Source organism: Mizuhopecten yessoensis, unplaced genomic scaffold, assembly GCF_002113885.1.
Source record: "Mizuhopecten yessoensis strain PY_sf001 unplaced genomic scaffold, ASM211388v2 scaffold10771, whole genome shotgun sequence".
Lineage (NCBI taxonomy): Eukaryota > Metazoa > Mollusca > Bivalvia > Pectinida > Pectinidae > Mizuhopecten > Mizuhopecten yessoensis.
The window spans coordinates 1,265,951-1,285,342 of NW_018408713.1; the positions used below are offsets into that span (position 1 = coordinate 1,265,951).

The 19,392-nt window shown below is 36.4% G+C and overlaps 1 protein-coding gene across 1 annotated transcript; it reads right to left on the reverse strand.

Annotated features, from left to right (window-relative positions):
• Positions 1-1,183: 1,183 nt before the first annotated feature.
• On the reverse strand, positions 1,184-8,509 carry LOC110462344 (homeobox protein zampogna-like). Its single transcript, XM_021516281.1, has 2 exons — positions 7,756-8,509; positions 1,184-2,015 (listed from the first exon to the last, which is right to left on the reverse strand). Exons 1-2 carry the CDS (start codon positions 8,123-8,125, stop codon positions 1,618-1,620), a joined length of 768 nt encoding a protein of 255 aa, XP_021371956.1. The 5' UTR covers positions 8,126-8,509; the 3' UTR covers positions 1,184-1,617.
• Between the last annotated feature and the right edge of the window lie 10,883 nt (positions 8,510-19,392).

Here is a 19,392-nt window from a genome sequence, read left to right on the forward strand (position 1 = left end):
AAGTATCAATTTTTGGCGTCGAGTAGTACACGGTTTATCATTCCAATTTCTAGGCGTATCTTTGGTTGTATAATTGACTTATACAAAAAAACTCAACTCAAAGTTAGACGCCTGCAGTTCATTGAAATGTCCCGAAAAACTTCAGAAATCACCGTCATATCCGGTAAACAACTTATGCATGCTTTCTAATATAGAAATCGTATAATTGGCATTGCACTAACAGTGTAAATAGTTTAATGTTTTAATGAAGTCCCAACGCTCTATCATACAATTATAACTCTTACCAGGACGCCTAAATGATGACATACTGTACACTGAAACTTAAAGAATTAACGTCACATCCGGTATTCGATTCCGTTTCCGGTGTATATGTTTTAATATGAACCCACATCTCTTTTTTTAACACACTGATATCTACTTCTGATACAATCCTAAAACTAAGTGGAACACGTGTCCCTTTATATACGCCGAATGACCCGAGGAACCTTGTTACGTTGTTTTTATACCGCCATACTCGGTCACATCCATCTTAGTAGCTACTGCTATGTTCCCGTTTTTACCATGGCACCTGACGTTGCAGCGACCCTTATCAACAGACCCCGCGACACTAAATCCCGACAAATCGCTATCAAATCGGCTGGATATTTGTTTAGGTTGTTACCACAAAGGACAATTTACTGGTAAGTGCACCACTTAATAACCCAGTAGGAGAATTGATCCAGGACAGGCCGCGGAGTTCCGAAGGGATCCAGGTATGATTGTCCAGGTGCAAACTCACCAGGTATCACATGTAGTTTAGTGCATTCTGATCAAATACATTGTAAAATTATGTCACGTAAGCAACATTGTGTTATTTTAAATATTATAATAAGGTATATCCGGAAACTTGATGGATGTATAGGACTACCATTTAAAGATTGTTTTAACTGCTGCAATCAATGCTTTGATATCAAACTCAGACAGAAATGTTTGAATTTCTCTGCTCTAGAACACTTCTCATTCCGTAGAAACAATAACTTATTATGTATACTCATTGTCATAGTCTACTCAGCTGTATACATGAGTATCGACATACTTCCTAATACTTTGTATTTACACTCAATGCCATAGCCTACTCAGCTGTATACATGAGTACCGAATACTTCCCAATACTTTTCCAATAACACTCAACGCTATAGTCTACTCAGCTGTATACATGGGTACCGAAATACTTCCCAATACTTTTTTATTTACACTCAATGTCATAGTCAACTCAGCTGCATAAATGAATACCGACATACTTTCCAATACTTTTTATTGACACCCATTGCCATAGTCTACTCAGCTGCATACATTCCCAATACTTTTCCAATAATACTCAACGCTATAGTCTACTCAGCTTTATACATAAGTATCGACATATTTCCCCATACTTTTTATTTACGCCCAATGTCATAGTCTACTCAGCTGTATACATGAGTACCGACACACTTCCCAATACTTGTGGGGGAACTGCTGAATACACTTTGATATTGAATGTTCCGGACGTACGACGTAGCACCTTGTGAATGGTAATAAGACTTTAACAAGGGAACAAAGTAACGATTCGAAAAACACGAATCACTTAATAAACATTTATTAGAAGTAACAGTACTGATAGAAACCAGATATCGGGACGGACGGTATGAGTACAGGTCGAGTGATCTCCCCTGGATTGTATATCCTTTTTCCATCCTTGACCAATAACGTCACTGCGGCCTTCTTGGCCGAACCGACTAGACTCTGTTCTTGTTGTAACTGGCGTCGTTTTGTTTTGTATCGTCTGTTCTGGAACCATATTTTTATTTGTGTTTCGGTCAATTTCAGCGCGTGCGCTAAATCCGCCCTTTCCGGTCCCGATAGATAACGCTGGTGTTGGAATCGTCGCTCCAGTTCAAATACCTGCGCATGCGAAAAAGCAGCTCGGGAACGCTTCTTCCTTGGTTTTTGACCTTGGAGAATGCGGTCCGATTTCTTCTCCATGAACGTACACACACCTGAATGCAAAAGAAAGGTTTAGAAATAAAAATAAGTCTGCACTATGGTTTGAATTATACTATAAGGTAGAAAAACGCATTTACAATAACGTTTCCAAACATGTCTTTTTAAACCTTAAGCATTAACCGACATAGGAAGCAAGCCTACAGAAACGTACAGGTATCGATATAACATGGGACATCGTTACCTATCGCATTGGCGTTACTGGGACGAGCGCAAAGCAGAACATCTGTGCAGTTCTTTATTACGGTATGCACGACAGGGCAAATTTATTCGAATAAAGTGATTTCGGAGTACAGTGTATAACAGATTCGCGTTTTATCAGCAATAGTCTTTTTTTAATATATCGTGTAACCTGATTCATCGATTACATTTAAACGATTCAACACCTTTCCTGGAATGTGTTCGTTAACAGCAGGCGTTTTTGACTAATATACTATACTGTATATACCACAGGGTCCCGATAATCAATTTACAGAATATGTTTTTGGACTTTTCCTGATATAGAAGAAGTATCATTAGATGCTATGGGAGTTTATATCGACCCTTGTTAATAATAAGGGATGACAATTTTATCGTATTCTAAACTTCTAAGCATCAAATAATGCTCCCTACATATCAGAACAGGTCAAAACATTTATTTTGTAATTGATTCTCACGTCGATGTGGCGCATTAACTCTGTGGCAGTGTACTTGTCAATGTTTTCGCTGAATAACGTATATGTCGGTACATAATCTCTACTAAGTATGTAACCAACAATCCCGGAAGCGTAAATTCAGCAGGCCGTGTCATTTTAGAAAAACTTCAGGTAAAGATGAATCCCCCAATGATACTGTTACACACATTATTGACACCCCTCCCCCTNCCAAGAGGATTCAAATTCGCCTAATCAACTGTTTATTTATTTTTGATTTGTGCAAGAGTGAATTGTCATGCAATTACACAGCTCGCAATTAGTACTCATTTACACTATGATTTCCCCTTAAGAAATTAGATGTTTTCTAGTATATATGCATTTCAAAGAGATGGGCTTATGCACATACAAGTGTTTTATGAGGTTAGGTTGGATGGGGCTGGCTGCTAGGGTTTAGGGCATCAATGTGCTTACTGTGTGGTTGGTAGATCGAACCCTTCAGCCTTTTAGATCGGAACATTCTGAATGTCTAACTTCAACAAATGATAATCTGTTTGATTGGTTTTTGGTTGTTTGATTGATTTTTTGATTTTTGTAGTTTTACACGGAAAAAGAAGAAGAAAGAGAACAACAAGCTAATAGAATGTTGGAATTAGAATGTGACATTTTAAACGTTTTATAGACTGGAGGGTTCGGTCCGTAAGATTGGTTGCTCTTAGAAGCGTGTTTAAGATATCCACAAGACCGCTAACAAACAGCTGTTTTGAAGTGAAATAGACACACGAACTAGAACCATTATCTCAACCTTTTACCTGATATTAGGACAACTTAACCTTTTGGATATGTAAGTTTCCTTATCTTAGCCTTCTTATAGATTCAAAGCCTGAAATTGAGTGCGAAACAATGGCTTACGTGACAAACAGAAAACAAAATGTCGTCAGCGCAATAAGGTATTATCTTTTTAGAGAGGCGGGATATTAATCAGACCATGTCAGTGAGAATGCGCAAAATTTATAAATGATTTTATATATAAATCCCATTTAATGTAGGATGCTTAATGCTTAAAAGACAATTAGTTACAAAAATAGGACAGTACTATATATATATAGGTCTTTTCATTTCAAACTCTGGACCTCAAAATTTTGCATTTTAATTGAAAAATGATAGAGTTTGAACGATTAAGTTAAATCATATTATATAAAAAGCAAAACAAAAATTGACCCAAGTTTAAAGAACATTATGCACTCTTTTTTCTTAGAATTTGATTAAGCGTAAACAATATTCATCCTGCACGACTTTTATTTTAGTGTACAGTTATATAATTATTGATACTGATGTGATGAAAAACGTTCGAATTTCGTACGAGATTAGTTAATTTTATTCAAGTCTTGCTAATTAAAAAGTCTATCAAATGCGAGAATAAGAACAGTACGAGCGAACAATTCAGGAGCCGGACAGATTTTAAGGTGTCCGATCCCGCCATCTTTCTGTATATAGAGACGAGTATGACAGACTATTGAAAGTTTTCACGTGTGAAATTATCGGTATACTCTGCCATACGAGTAATTTATATATATATGATATCAACGGGAAAACCATATTTTTTTTTTATTACATTTGTTTGCAAGTAATGCGACTTCAAAAAGCGTTGGAATCAGTACATATAGTGAAATATTTGACGCCGAGTTTTAGTGACGTCACGATTGACAACAAGGCATGCAGGGCTACTTGGATTCAAAAATTGACCAAATTCCTAGCTGGGACTCCTAAACAATCATCTAAATCTTTGTGTAGTTATAGACAGGAAACGTTTACAGTCATGATCATTTAGTACTACAGTCTATCCGTCTAAATTCAGCTTCTTGATTTTATAATACTCGCCGGGTCATCATGGTAAAAATAGAGAAACTAATTTTGAAGGGAATATCAGGATTTTCAAAATTAGTGATTTAAATAAAATATTTCTTAAGTTATTTGAATTGAACATAGTTTTCTATACACGAATGCCATTTAAAACTAGTACAGATGTCCGTTTGCATTGGTTGTTGACGTCGTGCAATACTTTAACTACATTTTTGTAGGCGTAATTATTGGAAGGGAATGACCAACAGATTCAAACCCCGATTTTCTTGTACAATATGAATATCCAAATGAATTAAACAAATACTGCACTTATTTTACCAATCTCGGCGAGTCTTTCTATGAACAGTTCATAAGTCCTAATTTAAATAGAATTTCGTTTCCTATTTTCGGTTATAAAGCGTTTTGACTTAAAAAAAAAATTAGCACAGGGACATGGCATTTTGTTACGGTAGGTATGCCAGCCTTGATATATAGGGAGTAATACTTGTATTAGACGTGTTTTAAGGGTCGAGATCGGCACTTGGCAATACTGACCCCTCGTTGATGGTACAGTATATACCATTATAACACTGTGTTGACCTAAACCCTTATACCGTCTAGTATTTCTCTATATATATCGGGAAAAGTTCGAACATACCAACTGTAAAAAATGCTCATGTCCCTATGATTCTAGTGCAATTTATCAGTTTTCCTTGTACTTCTTTAGACGACTCGACAAGGGAATGGAATGTCTGAGTATTAACATTATATTGTTTATTCACTGGATCTGTGTGACTATAGACAGTTATAAAAAATGTTACCTTTCATTATGATAAAGCAAAAGGTATCAAATAGTAAGGTATTGTAGTATTTAAAATCACATCGCTTAAATTAATAGAAGTTTAAATTTATTAGACTATAACAAATAAAAAGTAATTAAACACATATGTTTTTCATTGCATGGATGTTATCATTAAACAATGGGACAAAGAAAGAAAGAAGAAAGAAAGAAAGAAAGAAAGAAAGGGACAAAGGTAGATAAAACACTCGGGGAAACAAGTACACTGTCACAATGTTTGTAGGTACAGGTAGGTACAGGTAGGCACATGTACAAAGAGAGTCGATATTCAAAATGTATTCAAAGTTTAGGCCATAAGCCCAACAGTACATGATGCATACAATGTTTAGAGAATGTATAGAGATTATGTACAATCAAATACATCACAAATAATTAAGAGGTTCTTAATTTTCGGAATATGATTCTTCTATAGGTTCTTAATTTGTTAGCCCCAAAGATAACTTTCCCTAATATGCATAGTTGTTTGCTATTTTGGACACACAACAACTGAATAGCCTTAAAAACAGAACGATCTGATATTTTCGATAAACCGCACCATTACTACAAATTAGTAGAAAGTGAAATTCATCTTCCATGTCAGTGGAGTTACAATCTTTACAATGCCTTAGTTCTCTAGAAACATTTCTATACATTTTGTATCTGCCAATCTCTATAGATAATTCGTTACGTGGACACGGCTTTGATCTTTGGTAGTTTTATTACACTACAGATTTCACGAACTCGAAACCGTAACACTGCGCAAAAGAAGCGTAACACAGCGCGAAATTAAACCAGAAACAAGCGAAAATTTAACAGAAAGATACCTTTATACAGTCACTGTGTTGAATAAACTTTACATAGGCACTATATCAACGTGACACAACGCCTTTTGGTACCAAGTTTGTACATACTAAATAAATATTGTTAAAATGTGTTCCAACAAATAATATAGAAAGTGACGAAAAAAATAATTTCATAAAAAACAGTACTTGAAATATTACTTTGACTGTTATTTAAAAGCTATAAATACCGTATATATTTGTTTTAATATTTTTCACCAACGCCAGAGTCTATTTTTAATTAATTTCGTAATTAGATAATCGATGTTCATTCAATCTGATTAAAACCATATCTTTGAATCTGATTCCACTCCGATACTCTCGTTCCAGCCAAAGACGTTAAACAGCGGAGTGGAATTAAAGATCTGGTTTAATTAGACTGATGTTCACTTTTTCCTTACATGTTGTATATCATCTGGTAATTACATATTCCAGATTTTTTTATATATATATATTGATTTTTTATCTATCATCTATGTAGCTATGATGAGCTAAATAATATCTTATCATTTTCCACCAGACACTTTTAGTTTTTACCTTCGGAAGGCATCAATGTAACACACACGTGTCCCCCTTCTAACCAGGATAATTAGTTACACGACATCTTTAATATACTTACATCAGGCCAAAACATATGTTTGTTTCGGGTTACATGACTGATAAAAGGGTAGGTTGGTAGGGATTTCTTCTGTGACTTTAAATCTTGTTTCTTATTTAATTAGATAGGGGGAAGGGGGGGGGGGGTTAATTCAAGAAATTACAAAAAAATCACAAAAGATTGTTATTCAGAACAATTATATTCTTTATTTCATTATTTTTTTTAGGTATTTTAAGTAATAATACCGGAATTGAATTTGGTTTTTTAAACATGCCTATGAAATAAAGGGGTGTCATAAAGACACTGATTCGGCGTGTTCGAATGGGACGTTTAGGTGCATTCGAGTGAGATAAACATTTAAGCGTTGAAGGTAACAACTAGGGACGGTCGAGGTACCTGAAACTTACATATTGTGTTTGTTTCATATGATTATTTTAATATCACTTTTTCTTCACGGCTTACAATAAGTTAAGGAGATATCCTATCAACATCATTATACAGATATAAGTTATTCCCCCTTTTGCCGTCAATAATATTTGATATATCAGCATTACATGCGTGTCGTTTATATATGTATGTCTGTATGCGTTTCGTGTGTACCATCAATCAATTACATATTTAAAAAAGGGAGATATGTTTATCTTAGAATGGGAGTTGTTTTTAGAGTAGATACACGCTAAGTTAATGTAACATACATCCTGAAGTTGGAAATTAATACGTATGCACTATGTAATTAAGACAATATTGGACACTAAAAACATATGGAGCTCCTTCTAATAGAATTGTTCTAGATACTTGGATATGTACGATTATGGTTGCATAAATTACGTTTTTACTTTGGTGATATTTCATATTTTAAGATATCGACGCGAGACATAGATTACAAATTCCACTCACTTTTTTCGTGTCAAAAATTAACGCTGATATGAATTCTCAATTATGATCAATTAAAACTACGAACAAATATTCTATATTCAACCAAAGTACCTTGTTGACTTCCCAAACTGGTCGGGAGATGTCCGGTGTCTGACATAAAGTCTTGTATTTGGTATTTGGTGTCCGTCTTGTTCGTCCGGATTGACAAGTTTAAGATTTCCGCTGTCGGTGACGAAGAAATCGAACTTTGTGATGTCTCAGATTCCGAATCGGATCCTTCAATGTCAATTTCATCTTCAGAACGTTCGTCACCAAGTTCTGTTTCCTTTTTATTCACCTTAGAAAAACTACCTCCATGTGAACGGAAACTTGAAAAATCTTGTCCGTACTTAAAACAAAACTTTCCGGAAAATTCATTTTCCTTTTCTTTGTGAAGAATATTGTCAATAGAGAATGCTGGACCCGTTCGTTTTATTTCCATCTTTGGAAAAAAAATAAGATGTTTTTTAATCACCAATAGAAAGTTTTCAGATTTTAATTCCAGAATATTTTGATGTAGAATCTCCAAAGATGAGTTCCATTTTATCCTTATTTCAGGAGAAAGCGTTTTATATGTAGTATTTCACATACGGCGATACTACTGAGACGTAAAATAAATTAATAAACTAAACCACACATCGTCCTAGATAACTTCGTTCCGGAATTCATCAATATACCTGCTCCTAGACAAGGTGCGCCTCTTCTCCTATAATTATTTTAGCACTTGAACTATATAAACTGTTGAAGATTGTTTTAACACTTGAACTTCATAAACTGTTGAAGTTTTTGTCAGAATAACACTATACTGATGCAATGGTTGCGCCCATTATACCTTGAGAGCTCGTTTATCGATAGATAATATGCAGCACGTGCGATTCAACAGCTATTTAGCCCCGCCTACTTGACAGGGATTGGCTTGCAGCTTTTAACTAAGCTCTCTCGTAAGGAAATTAACGGAGGCAGGCATAAGGTTTGCGTATCGCTGAGTAGAGAAAAATCGTTACCCAAGGTATGAAGATCGATTGGCTTTAATACATTTATGAATGCGATTTTATCATTGTGTTATCTTTGTGCACTCTATTATATCAGATATGACAATGTCTCTGCTTTACCTGGCGGAACAGCCTTTTCTAGTGGTGTCAGACTTTTACGCCGGTTTCTATAATCATAAGAGGCTCCCAGGTCGACAACACTCGCCTAACTACATGTAAAAAAGTTGGGAAGACATCTTCCTTTATTTTTATGTTTATCTTGCGCAGCACATGGTCATCGATTGACATTTTCCACTTCAGGTAAACGAAGTTTGCTTCTGTTACTTAAGGATTTTGCGTCAATACAATTGTGAAAGGTTATAATTTCATAGCCACATATTAACTTTCTGTATATACAGTTGAGTGTATTTTATTATTATACATAGCATACAGCGTATATTATGATATTGATTATACTTCGTTGATAAAATCAATGACGTGGAGTATATTGTTTTAAGATTTACGCTGTTAAAATTTCAAGATATCTAAAATTAACAGAAATTTGCAAATAAAATGAAAGAGACGCCGTAGATTGTCCTCATTTTTTCTTGGGCGTATAAATGATATATTGTGTTCAATATATTTATCTGATAATATTGCGTCATCGACAAAATGTTTTTACATTCGTCGTTTTTTCCATTAAATATTCAAAACGCAAGTAAGCTCTGGATCTTGAGTAATGTTTCAAAAGGTACATGTAGCTGTAATTCCTTTAAATGTCTTCAATATCGCGAAGATTCTATGAGTTTAGTACATTGTATTTTTGACAGTATCACCATACAGACATATACAAGTGTTCAAACACACTACCTGTCTAATCTGACCAACATGTTGTGTCCTCTAGACTGTCGGATTATGCATGTTAATCCTACCTGTGCGCGTTATCTTTTCAGGCTGTCGGATTAGGAAGGTTAATCTGAATCATATATATTGTGTTCAGGGGGTAACGGTTTAGACAGTTTGATTTGACGAATATGTTGTAACTTACAGGGTGTCGGATTAGACAGGTTAATATGACCATTATGTTGTAGCTTACAGAGTGTAGGATTAGACAGGTTTATATGACCATTATGTGGTAATTTACAGGATGTCGGATCAAACAGATTAATTGAGTTACTATGTTGTGTCCCAATGGCTGTCGGATTTGACAGATTTCATTGTACTCGATCTTCAAATTAAAGATAAATAAATATCGTATACAATTTAAATAGATATTTGGTTAAATAAATTGCTGTAAATTAATGTATCATTCATAGAGTACATGATCTCTTCCACTTAAACATGTCCCATTGATAAGGTCTTGTGACGGTGTCGCTGTATTTAGGTCCCTGGCCCCGCAATGCTTGTGGGATTGCCGCCGATATCTATTTAAACTACAGTATTACTTGCTGAGTGTCCTTAATCCAGGAATCTTATCAGTAGGGTTGAGATTTTATGTTCTGTCTCCCCTTGAATGAGGGGACACTTATTTTTACACTCCCGTTTTCTTTTACTTTATTAGCATGTTCAAAAATTGAAGATCCGTATTTTGAAATGTTTACCCTTATAAGATTCGAATGAGGTGAACATCACATGTAGCTCAATTGGTTAGAGCGTCCGGCTAAAGTTAGGAGGTTCCGGGTTCGAATCCTGATCTGGCCCGGTTGGCGTTGCATTTCATCCTTTATAAACGTTTTGTCTGTGACCAATCCCTGGTTTTGGTGTTTTCTTCGGAGGGGTAGGCTAAAAAGGATGGAGTCGTGTGCAGCAGGACTGGATGAATCATTACCGGTAACCAGGACGCATATTCACGAAACCGCTCTCATGCTCAAACCAACTATCTTGTACCTTGCTCAAATCATGTGACACCTTCAAATATTCAAGTTTTCATATCAAAATTCGGCTTTTTTAACTCTCTCCAAAATTCTCCAAAATCATCGACTATCTAAGTCCTTGGTTAGAGTGACCGTCTAGATTTCAGAAGTTTGGTATTTTTAATCCTGAAAACAATGATGACAGAATTCAATGTGTTATATTTAATAATGATAATAATAATGATAATAATAATATACAACATTTGATATAGCGCCCTATCTTGTTAGCATAAGCCAATCTAAAGCGCTTTACAGTACATATACATACAACGAATACATTTTAATTAGCATATACATTAATCTTTACAATTTTGAGGAATTCGCAGGAGCTGCATCAGACACTAACTACTAGTCCTAAGCCACCTGGCTAATATCTCCCTATTTGTGTATGCCTGCGTGTGTGCTGGAGATGTATTATGTTCTGTTTTGTAGTGGGTCCGTGCTTCCAACGTCATCTTTTATTGTGCCACCTGACTTGAATGATACAGCACAGATACCGCAACATCCACCCCAGACCATTTTATACTCCACCTGGGTTGTTGGAGTTGTGTGGGCAGGAGAAAAACACTTTCTCTGATATTCCATGCGTGCAAAGACTTCGAGAATCGAACCCCGGCCTCCTGCTTGGAAGGCCGAAGTGTTAACTTTTAGCTAGTTTCTGGGCTCGGCTAACTTTTGTGATCATTTAAAGACGAAATCTGGTGTTTTATTTCGATTTCCGTCATTAATTGACAAATCGTTGATAAGTGCTGAATCAAGGTAATATAACTACATTGTAAGTGGATGACGTCACATATTTAGCCGAAGTAGACACTCGAAGATAGGAGAGGAAATACAAATATGGCCGACATCTCTTGCAACTTGATAGGGGAAACACCTGCTCTCTTTCACAGGTATAGATCACGCTTGTAATAGGCCTTTAGATAAGGGGTTGTAAGATATATTATCAATTCCCTTTTTTTTTGTTTTTCGTTTTTGAAATGGTTGGTGACATTTTCAATCACGTAGAAATGGCTGCCATCTTTCTTCTGAATTATTATTATTTTCTAAGACTTCCAACTAATCTTGATTCTTGTTTATCCGCATTATAAACACAAAGGAGGTGTACAACGCTTACTTAAACGCAGACAATTGGTACATATTCTTTCATCAAAGGCTGTTCTTTGATGGATGATTTAGGGCCACTTTGGCCTTTTCACCTTTTCTCTTTTTCGCGGCAATGAAGAGAGAAAATGTACATTTATTTATTTTCCGACGAAAAAGCGCGTTACTTTCCAACAAAGTGGGATTTTCACCTTCCACGAAACGCAAAAAATAGCAACAAAAAGCTGGTTCGCTGTGACTTTCACCTTTGTCCTTGGCGATGTTTTTGAGTTCTGGACAGTTTTGATTTAGGTACTGTAACTAAAGTCACGAACTATCAACTATTATTATGACTACAACATCATGTGGCAGCGTGTTAGGACAATGTACCTGTTTGTGAAATGGGATGATGTTTCTGTTTGTGAGTTAAGGTTATGTCACTGTTTGTGAGTTAAGGTTATGTACCTGTTTGTGAGTTAAGGTTATGTCCCTGTCTGTGAGTTAAGGTTATGTACCTGTTTGTGAGTTAAGGTTATGTCACTGTTTGTGAGTTAAGGTTATGTATCTGTTTGTGAGTTAAGGTTATGTACCTGATGTGTGTTAAGGTTATGTCCCTATTTGTGAGTTAAGGTTATGTCCCTGTTTGTGAGTTAATGTTATGTACCTGTTTGTGAGTTAAGGTTATGTACCATTTTGTGAGTTAAGGTTATGTACCTGTTTGTGAGTTAAGGTTATGTACCTGTTTGTGAGTTAAGGTTATGTACCTGTTTGTGAGTTAAGATCATGTACCTGTTTGTGATGTAAGATCATGTCCCTGTTTGTGAGTTAAGGTTATGAACCTGTTTGTGAGTTAAGGTTATGTACCTGTTTGTGAGTTAAGATCATGTACCTGTTTGTGATGTAAGATCATGTCCCTGTTTGTGAGTTAAGGTTATGAACCTGTTTGTGAGTTAAGGTTATGTACCTGTTTGTGAGTTAAGATCATGTACCTGTTTGTGATGTAAGATCATGTCCCTGTTTGTGAGTTAAGGTTATGAACCTGTTTGTGAGTTAAGGTTATGTACCTGTTTGTGAGTTAAGATCATGTACCTGTTTGTGATGTAAGATCATGTACCTGTTTGTGAATTAAAATCATGGACCTGTTTGAGATCATGTATCTGCTTGTGAGTAAAGGTTGTGTATACGTACCTGTTTGTGAGTTAAGGTTATGTGCCTGTTTGTGAGTTAAGATTATGTACCTGTTTGTGATTTAAGATCATGTACCTGTTTGTGAGTTAAGAGCATGTACCTGTTTGTGAGTTAAGATCGTGTACCTGTTTGTGAGTTGAGGTTATATACCTGTTTGTGAGTAAAGGTTATGTACCTGTTTGTGAGTTAAGATCATGTACCTGTTTGTGAGTTAAGGTTTTGTCCCAGTTTGTGAGTTAAGGTTATGTACCTGTATGTGAGTGAAGGTTATGTCCCTGTCTGTGAGTTAAGGTTATGTACCTGTTTGAGAGTTAAGGTTGTGTCCCTGTTTGTGAGTTAAGGTTATGTACCTGTATATGAGTTAAGGTTATGTACCTGTTTGTGAGTTAAGGTTATGTACCTGTCTGTGAGTTAAGGTTATGTACCTGTTGGTGAGTTAAGGTTTTGTTCCTGTTTGTGAGTTAAGGTTATGTATCTGTTTGTGAGCTAAGGTTATGAATCTGTTTGTGAGTTACAGTATGTACCTGTTTGTGAGTTAAGGTTATGTATCTGTGAGTTAAGATCATGTACCTGTTTGTTAGTTACAGTATGTACCTGTTTGTGAGTTAAGGTTATGTATCTGATTGTGAGTTAAGATCATGTACCTGTTTGTGAGTTAAGATCATGCACCTGTTTGTGATTTAAGATCATGTACCTGTTTGTAAGTTATAAAGATCCAGTGTTTACATGTAAGTATGCATATGTATATGATTACCTATTCCCTCAGCATGGCTTCTGCTCAGGATCTTCAATGACTGGGGAAGCACACAGTGGTGGTACTATGGACATTTACATGCTGCCCAGTTGTAAATTATATTCGGAGTGGGCGTGGTGTTGGTGACTGGTTAATATGATATTAGAATTTAACTTATACTGAAAATATTGGCTATTTGTTCTGCTATAAAGTAATTGAAATGCTGTTTCTTGAATATTTGTTAAATGTTGATATTTTACTTTCATCGTAAGCATATCCATGTTGACCTGGATTATACATATGTGTGTATAGGTATATATATATATGTGTGTGTATATGTTTATATATACGTGTGTGGGTACATATCATAAATATTAGTGTGTATTTTTAGTAGCCATCTATTTGAACTATGAATATGTATTAAAAAAGTACTATTTAATGTTCCAAATCAGTGCTAATATTTTAATATCTAAATTATAATTCTGTTATTGTTTGAAATGTATGTAACGCAAGGGAGAGGGCTTGTATAGGCATAGCCTTAATGAAATGTACCTGTTTGTGAGTTAAGTGTATGAACCTGCTTATGATCGAGTTAAGATCATGTACCTGTTTGTGAGTTAAGATCATGTACCTGTTAGTGAGTGAGGACGACGTCCCTGGTAGGTAGATATCATCATAGCTACTTTTCCAAAAGGACGTATGGCTGCCCCTTGTAGATTATCGAATGCATGCCTTCAAACACTTATCTGGCTTGTCGTGTTTACAGAATACAAGAGCGCCCCAAACTATAAAACAATGTCCAATATCAATTAAGAAATGCTCATTTAATCTCACGGGCACTGTTAACTAACACAAGCCGTAGACACATTGACCGTTATAATGTTCGTGACCACCGCTTCGCCAAACCGCCATGTGTTGGAAAGAATGGCTCCAAGGCGCGAACATTAACGGGAGATACCCCCAATGTTTATCAATGTCATAAACTCATGTGCAGCATACACTTCCCTCACTAATGAAAAACATGGCTTCCGTTGATTGTTATACGTGTATTGTTTATCACCCCCGGGAGATAACCTTAGTTTTTGTTAACACTCCTGTGTAGGATTGTCGAGACGCGTCAAAAGATACCGGGCTAGAGCGCATTTCCTTTGTACCCTGGTAAACTGGGTTAATTATAGTAACTTATATATTGTATATTATTTATACACATCTCTGGATGGGTCTTGTTAGAGTATATCTTTCAAAAATACATTTGCGATCCAGGGAGCGGAAATTTGCTGATGAGAATACCAAAGGTTTTTAATAATATTTAAATATATAAATGCATTAATGCAAAAGCAGTAATTGAAAGTTGACACCTCTCCATCCTAAAGATGTATTCACATATATTGGGGGTTTGTTTACTTGTTTGGTGCGTCCTTCGCCTTGCAACAACTTACGTCATAGGGAGACGGGGTCATGGGGGTATTCTGATAAAAGAGCTGGTCAAAAAAATAATACATTTATATACATAATTATATATAAAGCCACATACATAGTGTTAATATTATTAAAATGTATCAAAAAGTCAAAATAGTTGTCTATGTTGTATTACCCTTTGGACAAAATATTAAAATAAAAACTTCTAATCTGTCGAATATCAGCCAAACTTCTCCCCTCGCTGCTTTGGTTTGGTTGTACATTCTGTTAATCATGGGTCCACTACCTGAGGATTTATAAGAATATGTCCTGAATAGGCAGGTTTGGACGAAGAATTGACATGCTGTATCCCATTGCATATGCTAACAAGCGCCTAATGTGGGACTTTTGCAGAATGGAGGGAAAATTATGGGGCGGAGGGTCTTCTGCTTCGGTGACAAGAAACCAAAATTGATCTGCAGCCCCATTCCAACACTCAGCTGAGACCTATATCTCCTTTTCTCACTTCTCGACTCTGTCTTTTCGGTGGTGTCGCCCTAGGCACCGTCTTCATTAGGCATTGGCTGTTGCGAGGACGTTAAATCCCAAACAAATACAAACACAGAACGCATGGGAATGCACTCCCAATACAACGTCAGCAGTTTTGGTGGTACTGTGTCTTAGTCAAATAAATATATGCCAAGACGTGTACCCTCTTCACACACAAGTGGTATCCTACCAAATCTGCTTATGCGCCGTCGATGAGAACTGGATAAGTCATCTTATCTGCTTACTGAAATATCTGTGTGTTAAAAAGTTCAATCCTTGTTTGAAGTATCGACAAAAGTTACACTGTCATATTTTAGACATCAGTCATCATTATTTTCTCTAGTCGATTTCCAGTCAGGCTACAAAACAAATCTGGAAAACAAAGAACTCTCGCACATAAAATGACGTTTACTATGTATAAATTGACTTAGTAATCCACATGGATTTACCTTGATGGGCATATATACCTCCCTTTAGCGAAACATGTGGCTAGAACTCATCAAAACGTTTGACCTTTACGCAGTTCTCTGTCTTCTTTTTTGACGTTCGACTTCGATTTCAAGCGTCAAATGACCTCGATGACGGGTGATATAATATTCTTCTTAACCTCTGACCCTATGAATAACTTGAGGCTAAAATTGAGCCATCATTGCCAATATGGGGATTTAAGCCAGACTTTTCGATTTGAGTGACTCACCATAAGGAATGCAATGACGATAAGTTATGTCATTCAATAATGAAAACTTATATAAGCCGAGAAAAAAATATTTCTACGGGGGAGTCGTTACTTTAAAGAGACCCATAGATAAGTTGACAATAAAATTATTGTACTGCTTTGTGAACTTTTTTTTCTTTCTTTTATTTCTTTATATCCTTCCTTTTTCTTATGGTTACATTAATTGTACAAATGATTGTTTATTTGCTTGTGTTGTAATTGTTTTTGACTTATTAAGACTTATTTTTTTGCAGTGTTTTACTTTTTTTCCTTGTTTATTATCTTGTGCAGTGTAATTAATTTTTGGGCATGTATACATAGGCGTAACTCATTTCACTTTCCGATTGGTCATCAAACATGGCCGTCCTGGCCTCTGATTGGTTGACACATTTATGGGTGGACGCCAAGGTGTTGCTTTTTCTCCCTCTCTGTATTGAGTTTCGTCACAATTAGTATGTACGCCAAGGTGATGCCATCTCTACCTCTCTGTATTGGGTTTGGTTACAATTAGTATATACGCCAAGGTGGTGCCATCTCTCCCTCTCTGTATTGAGTTTGGTCCGACTTAGTATGTACACCAAGGTGATGCCATCTCTCCTTCTGTATTGAGTTTGTCAGACTTAGTATATACACCAAGGTGATGCCATCTCTCCCTCTCTGTATTGATTATGGTCAGACTAAGTATGTACGCCAAGGTGATGCCGTTTTCCCTCTCTGTATTGAGTTTGGTCAGACTTAGTATGCACGCTAAGGTGATGCCGTCTCTCCCTCTCTGTATTGAGTTTGGTCAGACTTAGCATGTACGCCAATGTGATGCCATCTCTCCCTCTCTGTGTTGAATTGGTCAGTCTTAGTATGTACGCCAATGTGATGCCATCTCCCCCTCTCTGTATTCAGTTGGTCAGACTTAGTATGTACGCCAAGGTGATGCCATCTCTCCCTCTCTGTGTTGAATTGGTCAGACTTAGTATGTACGCCAATGTGATGCCATCTCCCCCTCTCTGTATTCAGTTGGTCAGACTTAGTATGTACGCAAAGGTGATGCCATCTCTCCCTCTCTGTGTTGAGTTGGTCAGACTTAGTATGTACGCCAAGGTGATGCAGTCTCTCCCTCTCTGCATTGAGTTGGTCAGATTTAGCATGTACGCCAATGTGACGCCGTCTCCCTCTCTGTATTGAGATTGGTCAGACTTAGTATGTACGTCAAGGTGATGCAGTCTCTCCCTCTCTGCATTGAGTTGGTCAGATTTAGCATGTACGCCAATGTGATGCCGTCTCCCTCTCTGTATTGAGATTGGTCAGGCTTAGCATGTACGCCAAGGTGATGCCGTCTCTCCCTCTCTGGTCAGACTTATTTTGTACGCTATGGTGATGCAATCACTCCCTCTCAATGTCTGTTTTTGCTCAAACTTAGTATTCTTTCCAATACATCATTTGCGACTATAGGGGTAGTTTGGGGGACTAGTGTATCGGCCCCGTTACAATTAAAACGTGTTATTGTTTTCTTCTGTTCCTATTGTATGACTACGTGTGTACCACATATTAATTCATATCCATGTATGATACATTATGTACGTGTGTTGCCCTTACTGTAGGGGAACACGATGCTTTAGTAGAGATGATCAGGTTGACGCGTCATTGTTGTCGTCTGCTTCCGTCATGCCGACCACTGCCGCGACACTCCCAGTGACACCCAAATACACAAGCATGTCGAACAAACAAAGCCTTGTTGGCGTTCTCATTTTTTTCAACATAAGCAAAAGACTGATACATATTGAGGAAAAGTTATGAAACTATGTAATTGATTAATTACGATTTATTATAATAATTTCCATTACTAACACGTTAAACCTACATAAGTGAATTGTAACTGGACCCATTGAAGCTGAATGTTACGCCTAATAATAAATATAAGTGGGGAATATATTTACCTCGGATTTTGATCAGCTGTTTGACCTGTGCATTAATATTGTATGGTGTTTGGTAAAAGCATAGACTGACAATCAAACAGTTTGAGTTATTACCCTTCTTACAGTTTGAACAAAATGCATCCCTCATTCATTCAAAAATCATCTCTCACTTTCAACGATATTTCATAGATTTTACATGTTTAATTGCATGCAGTATGATACAGTTACATTGAAACTTTACAAATAACTCAAGTAGGACATGTTCTTTTACATGTGGTGTAAAATGAACTATTTCAGTACTTTGCTATTTTTATTTTGCTCATTTGACCCATGTGACCTTCAACGCAACGAAGGTCAAGGTCCATTGTTTTGATAAATATGCTACATATATGTAGGTTATGTTGGATTCTCAACGGTCTATAAAACTACGCATGACAAAGTGCTGATAACTGCATGGCGAAACTTTAGGTAATGTTCCAGCCCCCCCCCTTTTTTTACCGTACATACATGCAGGCCTTGGGTAGTTATTCTTTTGGTAAAATGTATGTTATTTCTCTAGTTTAGATAATTATAAGTGTGTTGGCCTTTTTTTAGAGAAAAATTACCATCAGAAATTGTTCCTAGTAATGATGTAAAAAATCATGAGTATAACATTGAATATGACATACCAGCAAATTCATTATAAAAATTTAGAACTAAGCCAATCCTCGTTATATAAAGGATATCTCGAATGATATGTATCTATACCTGCACAATGTCCTCAACATAGCGAGACTGTTCATTTATGTATGGTTGGACACATCAGGTCTGATGGCGACTGGAAATGGCCATACAGAGTAGATATGCCCACGTCTAGATGAAAACATGGACTATATAACTTCCTAATCAACAAGGCAGAAGTTCGTCCGAAAGAACCGACTATCTCCTTTTAATTTGTTTTTGATAGGACGCCACAAAAGTATTTCGGACTAGGAAGAAGTATGGACTTCTCTGACAGAGTGAACAACTGTGTAGGAAACGATTCACCAATGCAGGAAAGGCTGCACAATTGGAAACTGTTTAAGCTCACAGTTTTATAGAACTGCTATACTGTATTAGTTTATATATTTAGTTTTCCTTTGATTAATGACACGCTGCAGACGGTTTTGTTTTAATCCAACTTGATTTATGACTTGGCAGTATACGAGGAAACATTATGGAATGTTACACCACATGTGGGCTACCTGAGATTGTACAAGTCTGCTGCATG

Bases quoted from the DNA above. Each gene is read 5' to 3' on its own strand.
- LOC110462344 (XM_021516281.1), bottom strand. From the start codon at position 8,125: ATGGAAATAAAACGAACGGGTCCAGCATTCTCTATTGACAATATTCTT. The intron at 2,016-7,755 runs GTACTTTGGTTG...TTTTGCATTCAG, and splicing joins CAGTTTGGGAAGTCAACAAG to GTGTGTGTACGTTCATGGAG.